This window comes from Chlorocebus sabaeus, chromosome 14 (assembly GCF_047675955.1).
Source record: "Chlorocebus sabaeus isolate Y175 chromosome 14, mChlSab1.0.hap1, whole genome shotgun sequence".
NCBI lineage: Eukaryota > Metazoa > Chordata > Mammalia > Primates > Cercopithecidae > Chlorocebus > Chlorocebus sabaeus.
In genome coordinates, this window is record NC_132917.1 from 101,754,973 (window position 1) to 101,772,144 (window position 17,172).

Genomic DNA, 17,172 nt, shown 5'->3' on the forward strand with positions numbered 1-17,172 from the left:
GGCGACTTTCCAGCCTTACAAGCATGGCTCCAGTGAGTCCACTGGGCATTTCCTCCACAGATAAGACACGGGGGAGTTCCTCCCTCCCCCGCTGGGTTGTGGAGGAATTCCAGAGTCCCTGGTCTTCCTTTGCTTGAGGGCCATGGCACTGCCTCCAGGACCCAGGCACCACTTCCAGGATGCAGGCACCCTATGGGGAGACTGCCCTCGCACACCATCCCCCCTGTCACCTATGCTTTCTATTTCTGTGTTCAGGGGTCTTGGTGAACATCATGCTGGAGCCAGCTCGGGGTCAGGGAGCCCTGCTGTAGAAAGGCATTCCCTCCACAGAGCCCCTTCCGTCGTTCCTTCCACACTGAGCCCTCTGCTCCCCTCTGCCTAGCCAGACGTCTCCTTGTCCCTGCTCCTGGTCCACAGCTCCTGGGAACCTTGGGGACCATCTGCAAGTAGACCAGAGCCCTGTTCCTCAGAGTCCATTCTTAAAGCAGACATAAATGTTGGGAGAAAAGGAAAAAAAGCAAGAAAGGGAGGGAGTGTTGTATTTCATCAAAGTTAAGGAAGCTGTCAGCTGGAAGATCCACATGAATTTTTCTTTTTTTTTTTTTTTTTTTTGAGACAAAGTCTCGCTTTGTTGCCCCAGCTGGAGCGCAGTGGTGCAGTCTCGATCTCGGCTCACTGCAACCTCCACCTCCTGGATCAAGCAATTCTCCTGCTTTAGTCTCCCAAGTAGCCGGAATTACAGGTGTCTGCCACCACACCCGGCTAATTTTTGTGTCTTTATTTATAGAGACAGGGTTTCACTGTGTTGGCCAGGCTGGTCTCGAACTCCTGACCTCAAGTGATCTTCCCGCCTCAGCTTCCCACAATGCTGGGATTGCAGGCGTGAGCCACCGTGCCTGGCCTCCACGTGATTTTTTTTGTCCCACTAAGAGAAAAATTGCTGCCAACCAATCTCTGAAACAAGAGTTTCTTTTCATCAAGGGAAGGACACGTCTTAATTTCAGAAGTGTTCAAATGTGAGTGCTGGAGAGGGGAGTACCTCTTAGAACTGGTGAAGCTCAACTTCCAGGGTGCCCAGTGACCCCGAATCCAGAGCCTTGGGCCAGAGGCCGGTGCCACAGCAGTGGTCCAGCCTTGCAGGCTGTCTGTGGTCCAACAGAAGCATCTCTTACCCTTGAAGGGCCACGTTGGGAGGAAGGAGAAATCACAAGATCAGAGAGCAGTGGGTGCCTTGGCAGAGCCTCCCCAGCTGCTGTGTCATGTGGTGGTGTGTTCCGTGGCGATTCATCACCAGCGCGCGGATAGGACGCAGCTGACATTGTTTATGGAAGTGTTTATTACCCAGCCCTGTCACACTATACATTATGTATCATGTCATAGAGGGAACTCAGCTGCTAATAGGCAGATGTTAGACACACCATACATCATGGCTGAAGAACAGGCGTAGTGTGTATCATCCAGTCAGAAATTTATCATTGAGGTTTCTGATCCTTGGGGAGTCCTGGAGCCCTGTGAAAGAATGTCTTCTCATCAAAATGCACATATGTAAAGATACAAACACAATCACCGGGCGCGGTGGCTCATGCCTGTAATCCCAGCACTTTGGGAGGCTGAGGCGGGGAGATCACAAGGTCAGGAGTTCGAGACCAGCCTGACCAACATGGAGAAACCCAGTCTCCACTAAAAATACAAAAATTAGCTGGGCGTGGTGGCGCACACCTGTAATCCCAGCTATTGGGGAGGCTGAGGCTGGAGAATCACTTGAACCCAGGAGGCAGAGGTTGCCATGAGCGAAGATTATGCCATTGCACTCTAGCCTGGGCAACAGAGTGAGACGTGGTCTCAAAAAAATAATAATAAAAATACAAACACAATCTTGGGCACTGGGTTAAGAAATCCCTTTAAAGTAAAAGCTCCCACCAGAGCTCCCAAACTATCTGTGATGTTGAACCAGTTTGGTTTTTATAGCTTTGCTGTCTGTCACTGTCCAGTGCATTTGTAAAATGCAGATTCCTGTGTGTGGATGTGATGTGCAGAGACGTCAAATGGGCATCCAAGTTCCTCCGTGCTTATTCTCACTTCCTGGACCAACTTCTCTGCTGACTAGGAACACATAATTCATAAAGAGCCGTGGTCCAGGGACCCCGCTGTAAGGAGCCTGGTCAAAGGGAAACTGAACCAAGCAGCAAGGTCCCCAAATTGCCATTTACCTCAGCACATCCAGCCACATCTGGTATTTCTGTTTTGCACAAAGGCCCGTAGGTCACATGTCAGTCACTTTAGCCCTACTGTAGGCGCACAGCGTCCACCCCCACTGCAGCCGTGACACAAAAGACAAAACAGCCACACAGACGCACGCATGGGATTTCATACCCAAGGCCATGGGACACAGACCAGCCCGTTGACGTAGCCCAGAGATGCTGGCAGTTTCCATTATTCTAAGACTAGGTAGGAATGCAGCTCAGGAGAGTAGTCACTGTTTTGTTTTCTTCTTTAGCTTAAAAATTATCCCAACCTTTGTTTTGTTTATTATTATTTTTTTAGACCTTGTCTCACTATGTTGCCCAGGTGCCCAGGCTGGAGTGCAGTGGCATGATCTCAGCTCACTGCAACCTCTGTCTCCAAAGTTCAAGCTGTTCTCCTGCCTCAGCCTCCCAAGTAGCTAGGATTACAGGCGCCTGCCACCACATCCAGCTAATTTTTATATTTTTAGTAAGGACGGTGTTTCACCATGTTGGCCAGGCTGGTCTCGAACTCCTGACCTCAAATGATCCGCCTGCCTCAGCCTCCCAAAGAGCTGGGATTACAGGCATGAGCCACCGCGCCCAGCCCCAACACAACCCGTTTTCATGTGTCTATAAGAGCTAAGCCACAGAGGATGGAAAAACGGTCCCTCGGAGTCAGACTGTCACAGCTGCTTTCTCGTCACACTATATTTGAGGCAGAGACATCCCGAGAGCCAGGGTCAGTCAGGAGCAAGAGGTTTAAAGACAGGAGACCCCTTGCCCTCACTGGTTCTCCACTCCAGGGGACACTGAGGCTGCAGAGAATGAGTAACAGGAGAAAGCGTGGGAAGGACCCAGGAAGGTCCAAAGGCACCTGTCCCACTGGATGAGTTTATAGTCCACTGCCAGCAGCAACCTTATTTCTAGAACTGTTTCCCTCTTCTTGGAAAGTCAAGATGCTGGATGGTGAAGTGACAATGTTGAGGACAAAATTAAATGCAAAGTCAGTTATGAAAACATAAACAATAAAAAACCAAAGGCAAGAAAGGGTAATAAACACTGCTTTTCGGCTGCAAGCCTCTCTGGGGCTTTAGGTTACATGTATGTATATACACTACGCAAGCGTCTTTGGAATCGTCCCTAAACAACTATGGTATTTGTCTCAGCAGCTTCTGAGGTTGTCAACATACTTAGAACTAAAGTCACGCCCAGTGATTCTTTCCTCTGGATGCTGACATGAGGACTGTTTGATGTGTGTGTTTCAGGACAAGGGCTCAAGCCTGGAACCTCGGCAGCACTTTAACGCACTCGACGTGGGTGCCTCGGGCCTTAATACCAGTCATTCGCCATCAGCGTCCTCAAGAAGTTCCCACAAATCCTCACACACAGCCATGTCAGAACCCACCTGTGAGTGCGAGTCCATGGATGGGGAGTGGGACGGGGGACCGCATCGGATCAGAGGGACAGCCCCACAGAGGGTCCCCGGGCAGTCTGTGCCTCTGACAGAGGTTGCTGTGCAGTTTATACTCCTTTCCTTTCCCAGACTTCCCGCCTTCTGATCACCTCTCCACACTCTGGTATCCATTCAGTGCCAAGCAAAGACCTTGAGTGGGTGGCGCACGGATCTGATCCCTTGGCTGCTTTTAGTCATTCTGGGGAGGCATCTGATCAGGCAGCTCACTGGACCAAGCAGCAGAAATGAAGTTTTGGGAGTGTTTGTGGTTTCTCCCACCTGCTGCCAGGCTGGGCTTCTGTGGTTCACCTCAACCCTGCATGGTGGACTTCCTTTATCAGCGATCCCAACTGAGCTCTTGTGTTAGCACACCACGGTCATGGGTGTCCTCTTCGGATGAATACATGCTACGTATGTCTAAGTTAGGAAAGTCATTCATTGCTTTCTTACAGCCACTCCCACCAAGCTGATGGCAGAGGCCAGCACCCCGGCTTTGCCAAGATCAGCCACCCTGCCCCAAGAGTTACCTGTCCCCGGGCTCAGCCAGGCAGCCACCATGCCGGTAAGTGTGTGACCCCAGACTCCTCCACGGGAGTACGCTACAATGTGGTGGGGGCTGCAGAGCCCCAGGCGAGGTGCTGCGTCTCCCCAGAGGATCCTCTTACTTGGGGATTGAGAGTGTAGGGTGGCAGATGGGGGTGGGAAGTTAAGTAATTTAACTGGCAACTAATTTTAAACATTTGCATGACAAAATTAACATGGATGCATATCCGTAGAATACAAAATCCAAGTGAATTTTAAGGATAAAAGGCAAAACTACAAACCCGGGGTCATACCGTCATACCCCTACAGCCCCTGAGGCCACACAATTAGGATTCTTCTGTTTCGAATCCCCTCTCATGCTGGTGTAAATGTTTGAGCAGCTCAGTGCTAACAAAAATGTACCTCTGCACGTATCAGGTGGGACCCGACCCCAACGTGTGCCAGATCCTTCCAGAACGTCAGGGGATGCATGGCCCTGAGAAAGCACACTGGCCATGTGTCAAGTCGCTGGCATGCACCACTCTGGTCATCTATTGCCAGGAAGCAAACTACGCCTAACTTAGTGGCCTAAAGCAACCACGTGTATCAAGTTCATGGAGCCTGGGTCAGGAATTCAGAAAGGGCATCATGGGGATTACACTTCCCTGCTCCTTGGTGTCGGGGGTCTCATGGGCCTAGGCTACAGAACCCCTCCTCCAGATAGTGTCTGCACATGAATGTCCGGCACCCAGGCTGGGTGGCTGAGGGCTGGGCTCATCCGAGGCCCTCCGTCATCGACTTGCACAGGCCTCTCAAGCCTTAGGCTGCTCCTGGCATGGTGGTGGACTCCGGGTTCCAAGAGGAGACATCTGGAGAGGCAGGCAGGAGCCATGCAGCCCTCTGTGACCTAGCCATGGAAGTCAACATAGTGTCACCACGGCCATACCTCTTGGTCAAAGCAGTCCCGAGCTCACCCATCGAGAAGGATCTAGACCTCCACTTCTAGATGGGAGAAGTACCCAGGAATTTTAGGGGCCACCTCCAGATAGTTACCACGCCCCTCCCACCCACACTTCACTGTCACTTTGGAGATGGAGTGAACGTGCCACCTTCCTGCCTGCTGTCTCCGTAAAGGCTTTGCCCACCCTGCTTGACAAGCTTGGGCGATGCGTTTCATTTTCAAGTAGAACATGGCAAAGACCACTTATTTGCTCTCCAGTCACCTCCAGATGCGCTTGCAAGCTGTGCCTGCCATTCTTCCAGACTCTCCTGTCCAGTGTGACTCACTCTGCCAACAGTGGAGGCCCAGAGTGCCTCCGTCTCCTCCCAGCTGTGCAGGGAAACCGAGCCCAGACCAGCTTCTGGTTCAGCCCTGTGCCTGGGACTTCTCGCTGAAACAAGGTCTCCTGGTGTCATTTCCTCCCAGTGCTGTCCTGGGTGACACTTTCCATTTGAGCTGCTTTTTTGGATAGGCCCTAGCAACTAGGGGCCGTGTCGGAATAACTTCAGACGAGTCCTTTCACTGTTCTTTTAAAAAAAAAAACCACTGGCCCGTGAAGCAGAGTGTTTCATTTCTTGTTCCTATACATTGTCTCCCCCACCCACCCGAGTGATCAGGGAACACAGATGTGACTCAGCTCACTTCCCTGGAGTCTCTCAAAATGTTCTGGACAGAGGCTGGTGAGGTTGCCCCAGTCCTCACTGCCTGGATGAGTTCTTGGACAAACATGCACGATCTGTTCATCTGCATCAGCACTGAGCAGAAAAGATACGGACGCACAGGCCAGCTCATGGTAGCAGTCCACGCACATCATCCTGCTTGATGACACCGCTAAGAATTAGTCCATTTGGGAGGAGGGCAACCAAATCCACCCAGGGCGGAGTCCAGGACAGCAGGCAAGGGCAGGGAAATGGAGCTGAGCTACCAGGCTTGGGCGGGTAGCAGCAGCCTGGCAGAGCACACTGTGGTGGGGCGGGAGCCTGCACCGGTTGTGCGGGGGCTCTGCCCGTGTGCCCTGCATGGGAAGCAGTGCAGCCAGGGAACAGACACCTATACTTTCTAGAAGTCTTGACTTTCAGCTGTTCACCCCAGTGTGGAACGCAGAGAACCCACTGGACCAAGAGACCACATTCCTGTCTCCTGGAATGGCAGAAGCAGTGGTAACAAAGTCCCTTTCTCTCCCACAGGCCCCTCTGCCTTCCCCATCGTCCTGCGACCTCACACAGCAGCTCCTGCCTCAGACCGTTCTCCAGAGCACACCCGCTCCCATGGCACAGGTGAGTCTGGGACCCAGGGCAGGGCAGCCGCTCTCAAGCCAGCAGCCCGCAGTGTGCTGTGCTGACAGTCTCGTATACTTGGGTACCAACCAAGGCCCTGACATTGGGGAATGTCCCTCCTGATGTGCACGTGGCCTGTGTCCATCCCTGAGGTTCCCCCCACACCCACCTTCTCGTCTCCAAGTTCTTCTTTCCAGTGTCTGGGTTTTTCTTTTTTAAAATTTCAATAGTTTGGGGGGAACAGGTGGTGTTTGGTTATATGGATAAGTTCCTTAGGGGTGATTTCTGAGATTTTGTGTACCTGTCGCCCGAGTAGTGTACACGGCACCCAATATGTAGTCCTTTATGCCTCACGCCCCTCACCCTTCCTCCCACCAGCCCCAAAGTCCAGTATTTCATTCTTATGCCTTTGTAGCCTCATAGTTTAGCTCCCACTTAGAAGTGAAAACATATGATATTTGATTTTTCATTCCTGAGTTGCTTCACTTAGAAGAATGACCTCCAGCTCCATCCAAGTTGCTGCAAAAGTCCAGGGTTTGTTCTTTTAATTCTTTTAACAGTCTCTGTTCACCTCTTTCCACTTTTCCACATTCCTCTTGTTCTTTACGACTCCACCTTGGCCATGGCATTTTAGAAAAGGTCTGAATTGGGCTGCATGTCACAGAAAGACTGAAAGGATCTAAAACCCGTGAGTCCAGCACTATAAATATCACATTTGTTTAAAAAAAGAAAGAGAAGAAAGGGATTACGGCTTTGCTGAGTAATTCCATCCTTGTTTCAACAACATTCGGTGAGTTACTATTTGGGTCAGTCAGTGAGCGAGGTGTTAGGGATGTGAAGATGTAAGTCAGCCCTTGCTTTTAGTACTCAGAACTAAAGGGAGAGACAGGCATGTAAACAGAGACGCTGCCGTGGCAGGGCATGCGTTTTTATAGAACCACGAAGGAAATATTCTGCCCAGGGAAGTCTGACGTGGCTTCCTGGAGGAGGTGACGCTTGAGTTGGCCTTGAAAGGTGGGTAGGAGGTTGCCAGATGGTGCGGCAGGGGGACAGCAGGGATGTACTTCAGCAGGGAGGAATGAACACGGGGAGTGACAAACCGTGCCCAGACCTGAGCTCTGACTTCAGTTCCCTCATAGGAGACTTAGCTCTGCCCAGACCATGGCCACAAGCTAGAGCTGCGTCCCAGATGGCGGTTCAGCAGCAGGTGCCCCTGTCTTGGCACACATCTGTCACCACTGATGAAAACTATTTTGGAACATATGCCCTCTTAGTGGGGCTCTCTCATGCGTTCCTGGAGTAAGACACATGCTGAGGCATGATGCTTGCTAGAGTGAGGCTTGAGGAGTGGCGTAAAAGCTGCCCTTCTGGAACCTACTCATTCAAACTGCCTATATTCACCCTCATTAGGCCAAAAAAAAAAAAAAAAGCCCTGAATAATGTTTTTCTCTTTAAATTTCCAAGACATATTTGGTATGAAATTAGTAACTTTTTAATCCAAAGGGGGCATAACATGAAGATGCCTTTACTTCTGGGTCTTGCATTATAAAGAATGACTGTGTTTATAAGACACAAGGGGGTGGTGCAGTCCCTTTTGGAATTCTGATTTTTCATCTATTGAACTTCTTAGTCTGCCATATGTACTATATTTAATCATAACTATATTTATTTATTTATTTATTTATTTATTTATTTATTTATTTATTTATTTTTGAGACGGAGTTTTGCTCTTGTCGCCCAGGCTGGAGTGCAATGGCAGCATCTTGGCTCACTGCAACCTCCGCCTCCTGGGTTCCAGTGATTCTCCTGCCTCAGCCTCCCAAGTAGCTGGGAATTACAGGAATGCGCCACCACGCCTGGCTAATTTTGTATTTTTTGTAGAGACGGGGTTTCACCATGTTGGTCAGGCTGCTCTTGAATTCCTGACCTCAGGTGATCCGCCCACCTCGGCCTCCCAAAGTGCTGGGATGACAGGCGTGCGCCACAGCGCCCAGCCAGTAACTGTATTCTTTAAGACATCCCTGCATAATACTGACTTTCCAAGCCACACAGTTCTTCCCATACCCACTGCGTGTGGAACAATGAGATTCTGGGGTTTTTCCTCTCACTCCCCTCACCCTTCAGGGAAAGGAGGGAAAAAATAAAATCCAAAATCTGGGACGGGCGCGGTGGCTCAAGCCTGTAATCCCAGCACTTTGGGAGGCCGAGACAGGCGGATCACGAGGTCAGGAGATCGAGACTATCCTGGCTAACACGGTGAAACCCCGTCTCTATTAAGAAATACAAAAAAAAAAAACTAGCCGGGCGAGGTGGCGGGCGCCTGTAGTCCCAGCTACTCGGGAGGCTGAGGCCGGAGAATGGCGTGAACCCGGGAGGCGGAGCTTGCAGTGAGCTGAGATCCGGCCACTGCACTGCAGCCTGGGCGACAGAGCGAGACTCCGTCTCAAAAAAAAAAAAAAAAAAAAAAAAATCCAAAATCTGAGGAGTGGTTATCTGGGTCACCGGTGGTTTTCCAAAAAGCCTCTTTCTTCATTCTGTGGTTCTAAAATGTCTTTAAATTAGAGTAGATCTCTTTATCAAAAACATCACCATCAAAAAGGTAAGGAAGGCCCCGTGATGGGGTGTCTGGCAGGCCTTGAAAAAATCAGAATAACGTGAGAGGCAGCTACCACCTCCTAACCCAGCCCGTCGCCGCTCCCTTTCCAAGCCAGCTTGGCCCCATGAGCCGCCTCCACAGCAGGTGGAAGGGGCAACCCTGAGTTTCCCAACTTTGTAGAACCTGCCAGAGAAGCTTTTGGGTTTCGTTAAATACTTGCAATCGCTCATTTGCTTTCTCCATTGAATTCTCTCTCAAAATCCTCGCAGAGTGGTCTAATTAGTCACAATCTGACTGGGATTTCTGTGAGTCTGGGATAGCGCAGGTATTTTTTTAAATTTTTATATATATATATATATATATATTTTTTTTTTTTTTTCAGACAGAGTCTCACTCTATTGCCCAGGCTGGAGTGCAGTGGTGCAATCTTGGCTCACTGCAACATCCGCCTCCCGGGTTCAAGCGATTCTCCTACCTCAGCCTCCTGAGGAGCTGGGATTACGGGTGCCCGCCACCACGCCTGGCTAATTTGTGTATTTTTTAGTAGAGATGGGGTTTCGCCATGTTGGCCAGGCTGGTCTCAAACTCCTGACCTCAGGTGATCCGCCCACCTCGGACTCTCAAAATGCTGGGATTACTGGTGTGAGTCACCACCCCCGACCCAGCGCAGGTATTTTTAAATGCATGGGTAGCAACAGAACCTTCCTTTTAAAGGAAGTCTGAGGTCAAAGCTGCCCTGGTTAAGGTGGGAGTGTCTTGTGGGCAAAACTCATTGGCCGCGCTTAGCTACTAAGACTTGGGATTTGCATGTTGGTGCTGCCACCATCTCGCTGTGTGACTTCCAACAGGGTGCAGCCTCCTGTGGTGGCATGTGAAGAAGTATAACACACATACCTCTACTTGCCCGGGGCAGCAGCTGGCACCTGAGGGTCTCTGCAAATGTCAGCACCTGCTATTCTTATTCTTGCTGGTTCTTTTTATTATGATTTCGCTGCCTCAGGAGCTATGCTTTCAGTTATTTCATCCTATCTGTTTCTCAACTCTCCTGGTCTCCTTGCTTCTCTGTGTCTGGGAGGTCAAAGGGCAGAGGAAAAGAGAGAGGCCCTGGGGGCATTTGCAAAAGACAGTGGGCAGGAAACAGACTAGGGAGATTGGTGGGCTAGAGATTGAGGGAGTGGAGGCTAAGTCATGGTGAAAAGGGAGAGAGAGAAAAAGAAAATGAATCTAGCAAACTCATTCGCCTCAAGATACAGGAGTCACAGCCCCAGAGAGCCCAGAGCAGGGGCTACAGGCCCCTCCTGCCATCCCTCCCAGTGTTTCCTGCAAGCAGAGGAGCCTGTGTTGAGGGAGACGGGACAGGAGGCAGAGACCACCTGCAGGTTTCGTAAGGCCAGCCTCCTTTCCTAGAAAGGATGAAGGGTCCAAAGGAAGGGGAGGCCCAAAACAATCACCCTGTCTTTACCTCAAGGTCACACTGGAGAGGGGGACCCTTGGAGTAAAGACCGGGGGATTGTTTTGTTCTTTTGTTGCACAGATTTCGGAGACGTGCATAGTAGCAAGGAAGCCTGGAGTGGGGAGGGTGAGGGGAATAAGTCCTTTATGATCCCAGGCTGGTTTGGAGAGAGCCAGGATCAGATTTAGGATCATGACCAGACCCAAAAATGCCTGTGAAGCTGTCACATACAAACTGCTATGCCCTAAACGAGGGGGACGAGGGACTGTTTGATGCCCTGGTTTTGACATTCATCTCCAAAACCATTTGTTCATCTCGCCAAATTTGGAATATCAGTTTGTAAACATTGCTTACAAAATCCTGTCCCGATTCTATGGCCCTCCCAGACTGCAGGGCAGTCACTCAGGTCTGCAGATTCAGGCGGGCCTGCTGTCATAGCCAGCCTGAGACAGACTGGCACAGGGGCCCTGGGGATGTCCAGACCTCATCTGCAGCCCCCGTTCACTGTCCAGGACCCAGCCACGGGCTCCTTAGGGACGCTGGGAAAGACGGCTAAGGGACGGAAATGAAGTGTACAGACTGAACAGCAGCAAGATCTGCCTGCAAGGCTGAAATAACTCTTTCATCTGGTTATGTTTTTTGGCTCCACCTTGAAGTTTTCGGCACAGTTCAGCATGTTCCAGACCATCAAAGACCAGCTAGAGCAGCGGACACGGATCCTGCAGGCCAATATCCGGTGGCAACAGGAAGAGCTCCACAAGATCCAGGAGCAGCTCTGCCTGGTCCAGGACTCCAACGTCCAGGTGATCCCCTTCCCGGACTGGCCTCTGTCCCTGCTGCCGCATGGGGAGGGGTCCTGCCACCATTTCCAGGCAGCCAGGACTTCCTCCCAAGCCCTGTGCACTGCCCTGCCAAGCCCGTATTTGCTTATGAAAGCATACTGCAGTCTCCGCAAAGGACAAGGAACAAATCCCAGTCCTCATCCCTGCCTCCAGCCCACACCCCTGATGTCGTCTTCCCTCGCCCCTCACTCTGGCAGGCACATCTACTCGCTGTCTCCACCTGCATTTGCACTTGTGCACTTGGCATTGGATTGCCCTGCATGGATGCCTGCCTCGGTCCTGGGTAGCACCTCCCTGCACCTCTGTAACTTTGCTTTCCTAGCTCCCAGCCCAGGCTGCCATCAGGAGGATATGTAAGCAGCTCTGCTGTTTCTCATCCAGTGCAGGCATCCAGGGAGATGTGGGAGACGATGATATCCATATCCCAGCCTACTGGAGACTGCAGAGGGAGCTGGGTGGCACCCCATTTGTGGTGTGCCAGCAGGGAGGCTGCGCAAGCCCCAGCAGCAGCAGCTCTCACTGTGACCCCCAGATATTAGAATTGTTTGGAGAGGTCTATGTTTTGGTTCTTGTTTTGTTTTGGAGGAAAACCTTTTTATATTGGATCTCTTTTAATAATATATAATGTTTTACTTATATTAGTCCAGGACTGTGTATCTTCAGAAGTGCCTGATTCTGACCCAGCCTTTGATTGTAAATGTAACTCTAGCTAACCTTGGCGTCCACCCTGAGAGCACTAAGCATTTGGAGACCCTGAGAAGGGACAGAAAGAAGCAGAAATAACATCTCTGCCGGAGCACTGTCCCTGTTGCTTCCCCCATCACCCATGTACGCAGACCCTCCCCTGGCCACACAGCTCTTGAAGTGCAGCCACACCTACCACAGGAGACAGGCCAGTTCTGTCGGGGCCCAGCTCGGTGAGCCAGGGCACGCTGAGATGAACACGCAGCGGTGCAGGTGTCTGGGGGCTTAGGGAGATGCTCATTTGGCTGTCCTGCCTTGCTGAGGTCCCAGCAGCTCCACCTGGCCCTCAGGGGCACTCCTGGTGGCTTTCTAGAGGCTCAGTGTCCCTCCCCTTCCTGCCCCTGCACAGGCCTCTCAGAGGTGTCTGCCCACCTTAAAGAGAAGAGCCCCGCCCTGGACAGGCCACCTCCCCGCCCGCTCCCCTCAAGACGTGGTGTGTGCACCTTGAGCAGGCTTCACCCAGACAGCCTGGGCCGTGCCAGAGCCCTGCTGCTCTCCCACCTCCTTGGTGCACCCTTACATTGACCAGGAAAAGGCTCAGCCTTCTCGTGAAAAGAAATGGAGTCACCAAGCTGCCATTCCACCTTTTACCAGAATAGGTAAAAAGTGGCTTTTTCCTGACGCCTTCCCGGCTGGAATATTTTTCTCACTGATCCGGGGCCTGACTGGGAGCCCAATGCTTGCCTGACTCCAATTACTTTAATGGAATTTTTACACTAACAGGAAGGGGGAAATCGAGCCAGAAACTGCTAAAATTGAGGTAGGCGTATGAACATCCCCCTCAGTGCCTGGAGTTTTTCTACTTCCTGCCTTTTCAACATTAAGGCTGAATTTTAAAATAACAGGCAGCAGAGTTACTGCTTTCACTCCTGTTATAACAAAGTATTTTTCCTCCTTGTGACCCGTGCCTTTGGTTAACCCCAGAGCACCTACGCCAGCGTGCACCGAGGGATGTTCTGAGCTGGTTGGCGTGGGAATCGCGCCCTCCGGTGCTTTCCTGCGCTGGGTTCATTCCTGAGGCCTTATCTTTGCAGTGGAATTTTCCAGAGATCATGGAAATCCACACAGATAGTCAAGACAGAGGACGTTTCCTCAAGGAGTCTGCCTTGTTTTTTCGTAAGACTTAAAGAGATATGTTCCAAAATGTGGTATTTGTTGTGTTTTTTTTTTAAACTAAACTGTGCGATTCAAGTGCGAAGAATGAGCAACTACAAATGACTCCAGCCCACCCCCAAAAGTAGAGGGATAGATAAAATAAGAATGACAAAACATAGATGATTTTTGAAACCTAATGATGATGCCAAGGTTTCATTATATCACTTGTCTATTTTGTATACTTCTCAAATGTACTGTAATGACAAGAATTTGTAGAAATAAGCAGATAACACTAATGAAAAATCATCTGTGAGTGTAGGATTGGTTTGTTCTTGAAAACTAGAACTTGTTGGTTTGTTTTCTCCCACAACTTTTCCCACTTGGAAAACTTTTTTTTTTTTTTTTTTTTCACGTTTTCCATAAACTTGACCTCAGAGCCCTTTTAAGACGCCATCTCCTTAAGCCATAAAATTCTACTTTATTGTTGATAAACAGATATTTTATCAACTTTATTGCTGATAATCCTTTCTGGGGAAGGAGCCTGGCCTTATAGAAGTATGGTGCCCAGCAGAAAACCAGGTACCAGTCCCCCCGCACAGTGGCCTTTATCCCAACCTCAGTGGACTTGTGACGCTTTTACTTCATTGCTTCAAAACTTTCATCGAGGCTATATGTGCCTGTGATGCTTACTATTTTTTTTTTCCCAAAAAATCGTTGGGTTATGAGGAAGAAGTCCTGTAGGGCTGTTGGTGTTTGCACCTGGATGGGGTCATGAATGGGGCTACATGGAGGAGCTGTTGTGCTGAAAGGCCCATCGCCCCTTCCAAGGCTGCCTCTTGCTCTTTTTGAGAGCATGTGCGCCCTCTGCTGGCTGCTCAAAGGAATACCTAGAAGGACACCTGTAGCAGTGGCACATGTGTTCCTCAACTGGTTCATCCATCCATCTATCCATCCTTCCTTCCATCCAGCCATCATCTATCCATCCTCCCATCCATCCTTCCTTCCATCCAGCCATCATCTATCCATCCTTCCCTCCAGCCACCATTCGTCCATCCTTCCATCCATCCATCCTTCCTTCCATCCAGCCACCATCTGTCCGTCCTTCCATCCTTCCTTCCATCCAGCCACCATCTGTCCATCCTTTCTTTCAGCCATGCTCCCTTCTATCCATCCTTCTGCCCACCCTTTCTTCCTTCAATCCATCTTTTAATCTATCCATCCATCTGACACCCTTTATTTAACAGGCATGTGGTTAAGCACTGTGAGGATACAGAAAGATAAACAGGACAGGGTTTCTACTGTCAGAAGATATGCATTGATGGGACAGAGTAGCACCCCTGTCTGTTACAGTCTGTTACATAAATAACACTAGCAGACATAGTTTGCCCTTCTCTGAGTGAAAGTGCTCTTCATATGTTTATTCATTCATACATGCATTTATTCCATTCATTCATTTATCAAACAGTTTTTATATGCCCAAAAAGGCAAAGGAGGAAAAAGTTCCTTTTTTCATTTTGAATGTTAGTATCTGACATTCATTCAGTACTTACTATGTCTCAGGTCATTTATATGCATTAACTTCATTTAGTCCTTAATAAGGTATGTGCTCTTAATGTCACTATTTTACTAATGAGGAAACTAAGGCTTTGAAAAGTTATTAAAATTGCCCAAGCCATACTGCTAGTAAATGGTAGGGTGGGAATTTGAGCTAAGGTAGGTCTGCTTTAAGGTAAATTATACTGCCTGTCATCAGTAAAGGCTGAATTTATTCAAAATCTAATCAAAAGGTAAATTGTATCCTACCAGAAAAACGCATGGTAATTGGGTTTGACTACTAGGTTTTTGCTGAAGTGATGAAGTATATGTTCCTCTATGTGCTATAAACAAGTCTTGTTTTAATAGGGAGCTGGGACTGCATGAAACATGGATCCTCAAAATGTGTAAAATGATGGATACCCAGAAAATTCTTCTTAATTTCTAAAGTGACAAGGAGTCCTCATTTCAAAACTGCAGGCTTCTCTGTGGTGGGTGGGGCATGAGAGGAGTTTGGGGAGGTCCCGTGGGATGGAGAAAGATCAGAACCCAGCCCCAGCTCAGCCATCTGCCCATCTCGGGCCTCTGGTAAGTGGCTCGACCCCACCCGTGAAGCAGACGTGTGAGCGAACTGATCCATAAGTCTCCCCAGCACGCCTGCAGGGTGGGATCCTCGCCTGCCTCTCCAAACCTGCGCTGACACTCAGCAGATGTCAGCCTGTCGGTCCCGTACTGCATATGAGGTGGGACTGCACTGAGTATAGGAATGGGGTGAAAAACATCAGAGGCTGGGAGCCAGAGAGCCTTCCCCCTAAAGAACTGCAAGCTAAGGGCCTGAGGGACTGGAACAGCACGTTGAATTTACACATTTAGTTTATCTGAATCTTTCAAACATTTTATGTAGCTAACAAGGCAGACTTATAAACCTAAGAAGTAAAATCTTTCTAAGCACCTAAACAACTGTTTTACTTTTATTTATTCATTCATATTTTGAGACAGAGTCTCTCTCTGTCACCCAGGCTGGAGGCGCAGTCTCGGCTCACTGCAACCTCCGCCTCCCAGGTTCAAGCGATTCTCCAGCCTCAGCCTCCTGAATAACTGGGATTACAGGCATGCACCACCACGCCCGGAAAATTTTTGTATTTTTAGTAGAGATGGAGTTTCACCATATTGGCCAGGCTGGTTTCAAGCTCCTGGCCTCAAGTGATCTGCCCACCTTGGCCTCCAAAAATGCTGTAATACAGGCATGAGCCGCAGCGCCTGGCGTAAACAACTGTTTTAAATCAAATACACCAAACTTATTTGAACTAAATCAGGATTCTCAATAACACCCCAAATTCTCTTAAATCTTTCAAACTAAAACCACCAAGCTAATATACCGTGGACTTTTAAATGTCTCTGAGACATCTTAGGTAACAAAACACAGAGATGATCATGATGATCATAAAACTTGAACATAATATTAAAGTGCATGGACTTGATGTTATGCGATCATATCCATGCTTATTGGCCTGCCTGGGAATGTGGTCCCTTAATTAACGAGAGAGATCTGCCCTATCAGCTGAGAGCACTGGGTGGAAGACTCTCAACAGCAGCGTGGGTACAGACACTAGTCACTAGTCAGAGATTCAAGGGCAAATACAAAGCCTGGTCGTACTGCGGGGGCAATGCAGCCCAGGCCACAGGGGAGCCATCGCCTGCCCCATTATCATGATGCAATGTTATCATTACTGCATCATGCGTTCCACTCACCAGGTATCGCTCCCTTCTAGTAAGCCAACCTAGACTCTAAACAAGTACATCACATTATTTAGAGAACATCTGGGTCTAAACAGCTTTCACACTGTTAGGCCTCAGTCACTTGCCTGTAACCTTCATGAAGGCAGAGAGTGTCTCCAGCCCCTGGCTCTGTGGCCAGTGCCTTGCACTGAGCTTGGGGCATCACAGGTGCTTCATGTTCACCAGTGGAGTAAATGAACTATTTCTAGGCAGCTCAGAGCAAGAAAGTTCTTACTGGGCACAGGGAATGCAAAGAAGGTGCACACTGGCGAGGTACCCATGACCCCTACTTCACCAGCGTTTCTGTTCTCCCAGATGTTCCTGCAGCAGCCAGCTGTATCCCTGAGCTTCAGCAGCACCCAGCGACCCGAGGCTCAGCAGCAGCTACAGCAAAGGTCAGCCGCAGTGACTCAGCCCCAGCTCGGGACGGGCCCCCAACTTCCAGGGCAGATCTCCTCTGCCCAGGTCACAAGCCAGCACCTGCTCAGAGAATCAAGTGTGATATCAACCCAGGTAAATGTGCCCTTGCCAGCTTCAGTCGTTGCCTCTAGAGCAGACACTCTCCTGCAGTTTGGGACATAGTTGATTGCTGCAGCCTGCATGAACTGAGGCCTGCTGCCCTGTTCCCTTATGGACTGCGGGTAGATTTGGGA

At 49.7% G+C, this 17,172-nt stretch overlaps 1 protein-coding gene across 6 annotated transcripts in view; it reads left to right on the forward strand.

Moving 5' to 3' along the window:
* Positions 1-17,172, forward strand: part of NPAS2 (neuronal PAS domain protein 2) — a 176,274-nt gene that overhangs the window by 149,163 nt on the left and 9,939 nt on the right. For all 6 annotated transcript variants that reach the window (XM_008008192.3, XM_073023246.1, XM_073023247.1 and 3 more), the window contains 5 exons: positions 3,491-3,632; positions 4,131-4,240; positions 6,388-6,477; positions 11,183-11,329; positions 16,835-17,032. In XM_008008192.3, the coding sequence (XP_008006383.1) occupies positions 3,491-3,632; positions 4,131-4,240; positions 6,388-6,477; positions 11,183-11,329; positions 16,835-17,032 (687 nt within the window). The remainder of the gene's footprint in view (positions 1-3,490; positions 3,633-4,130; positions 4,241-6,387; positions 6,478-11,182; positions 11,330-16,834; positions 17,033-17,172) is intronic.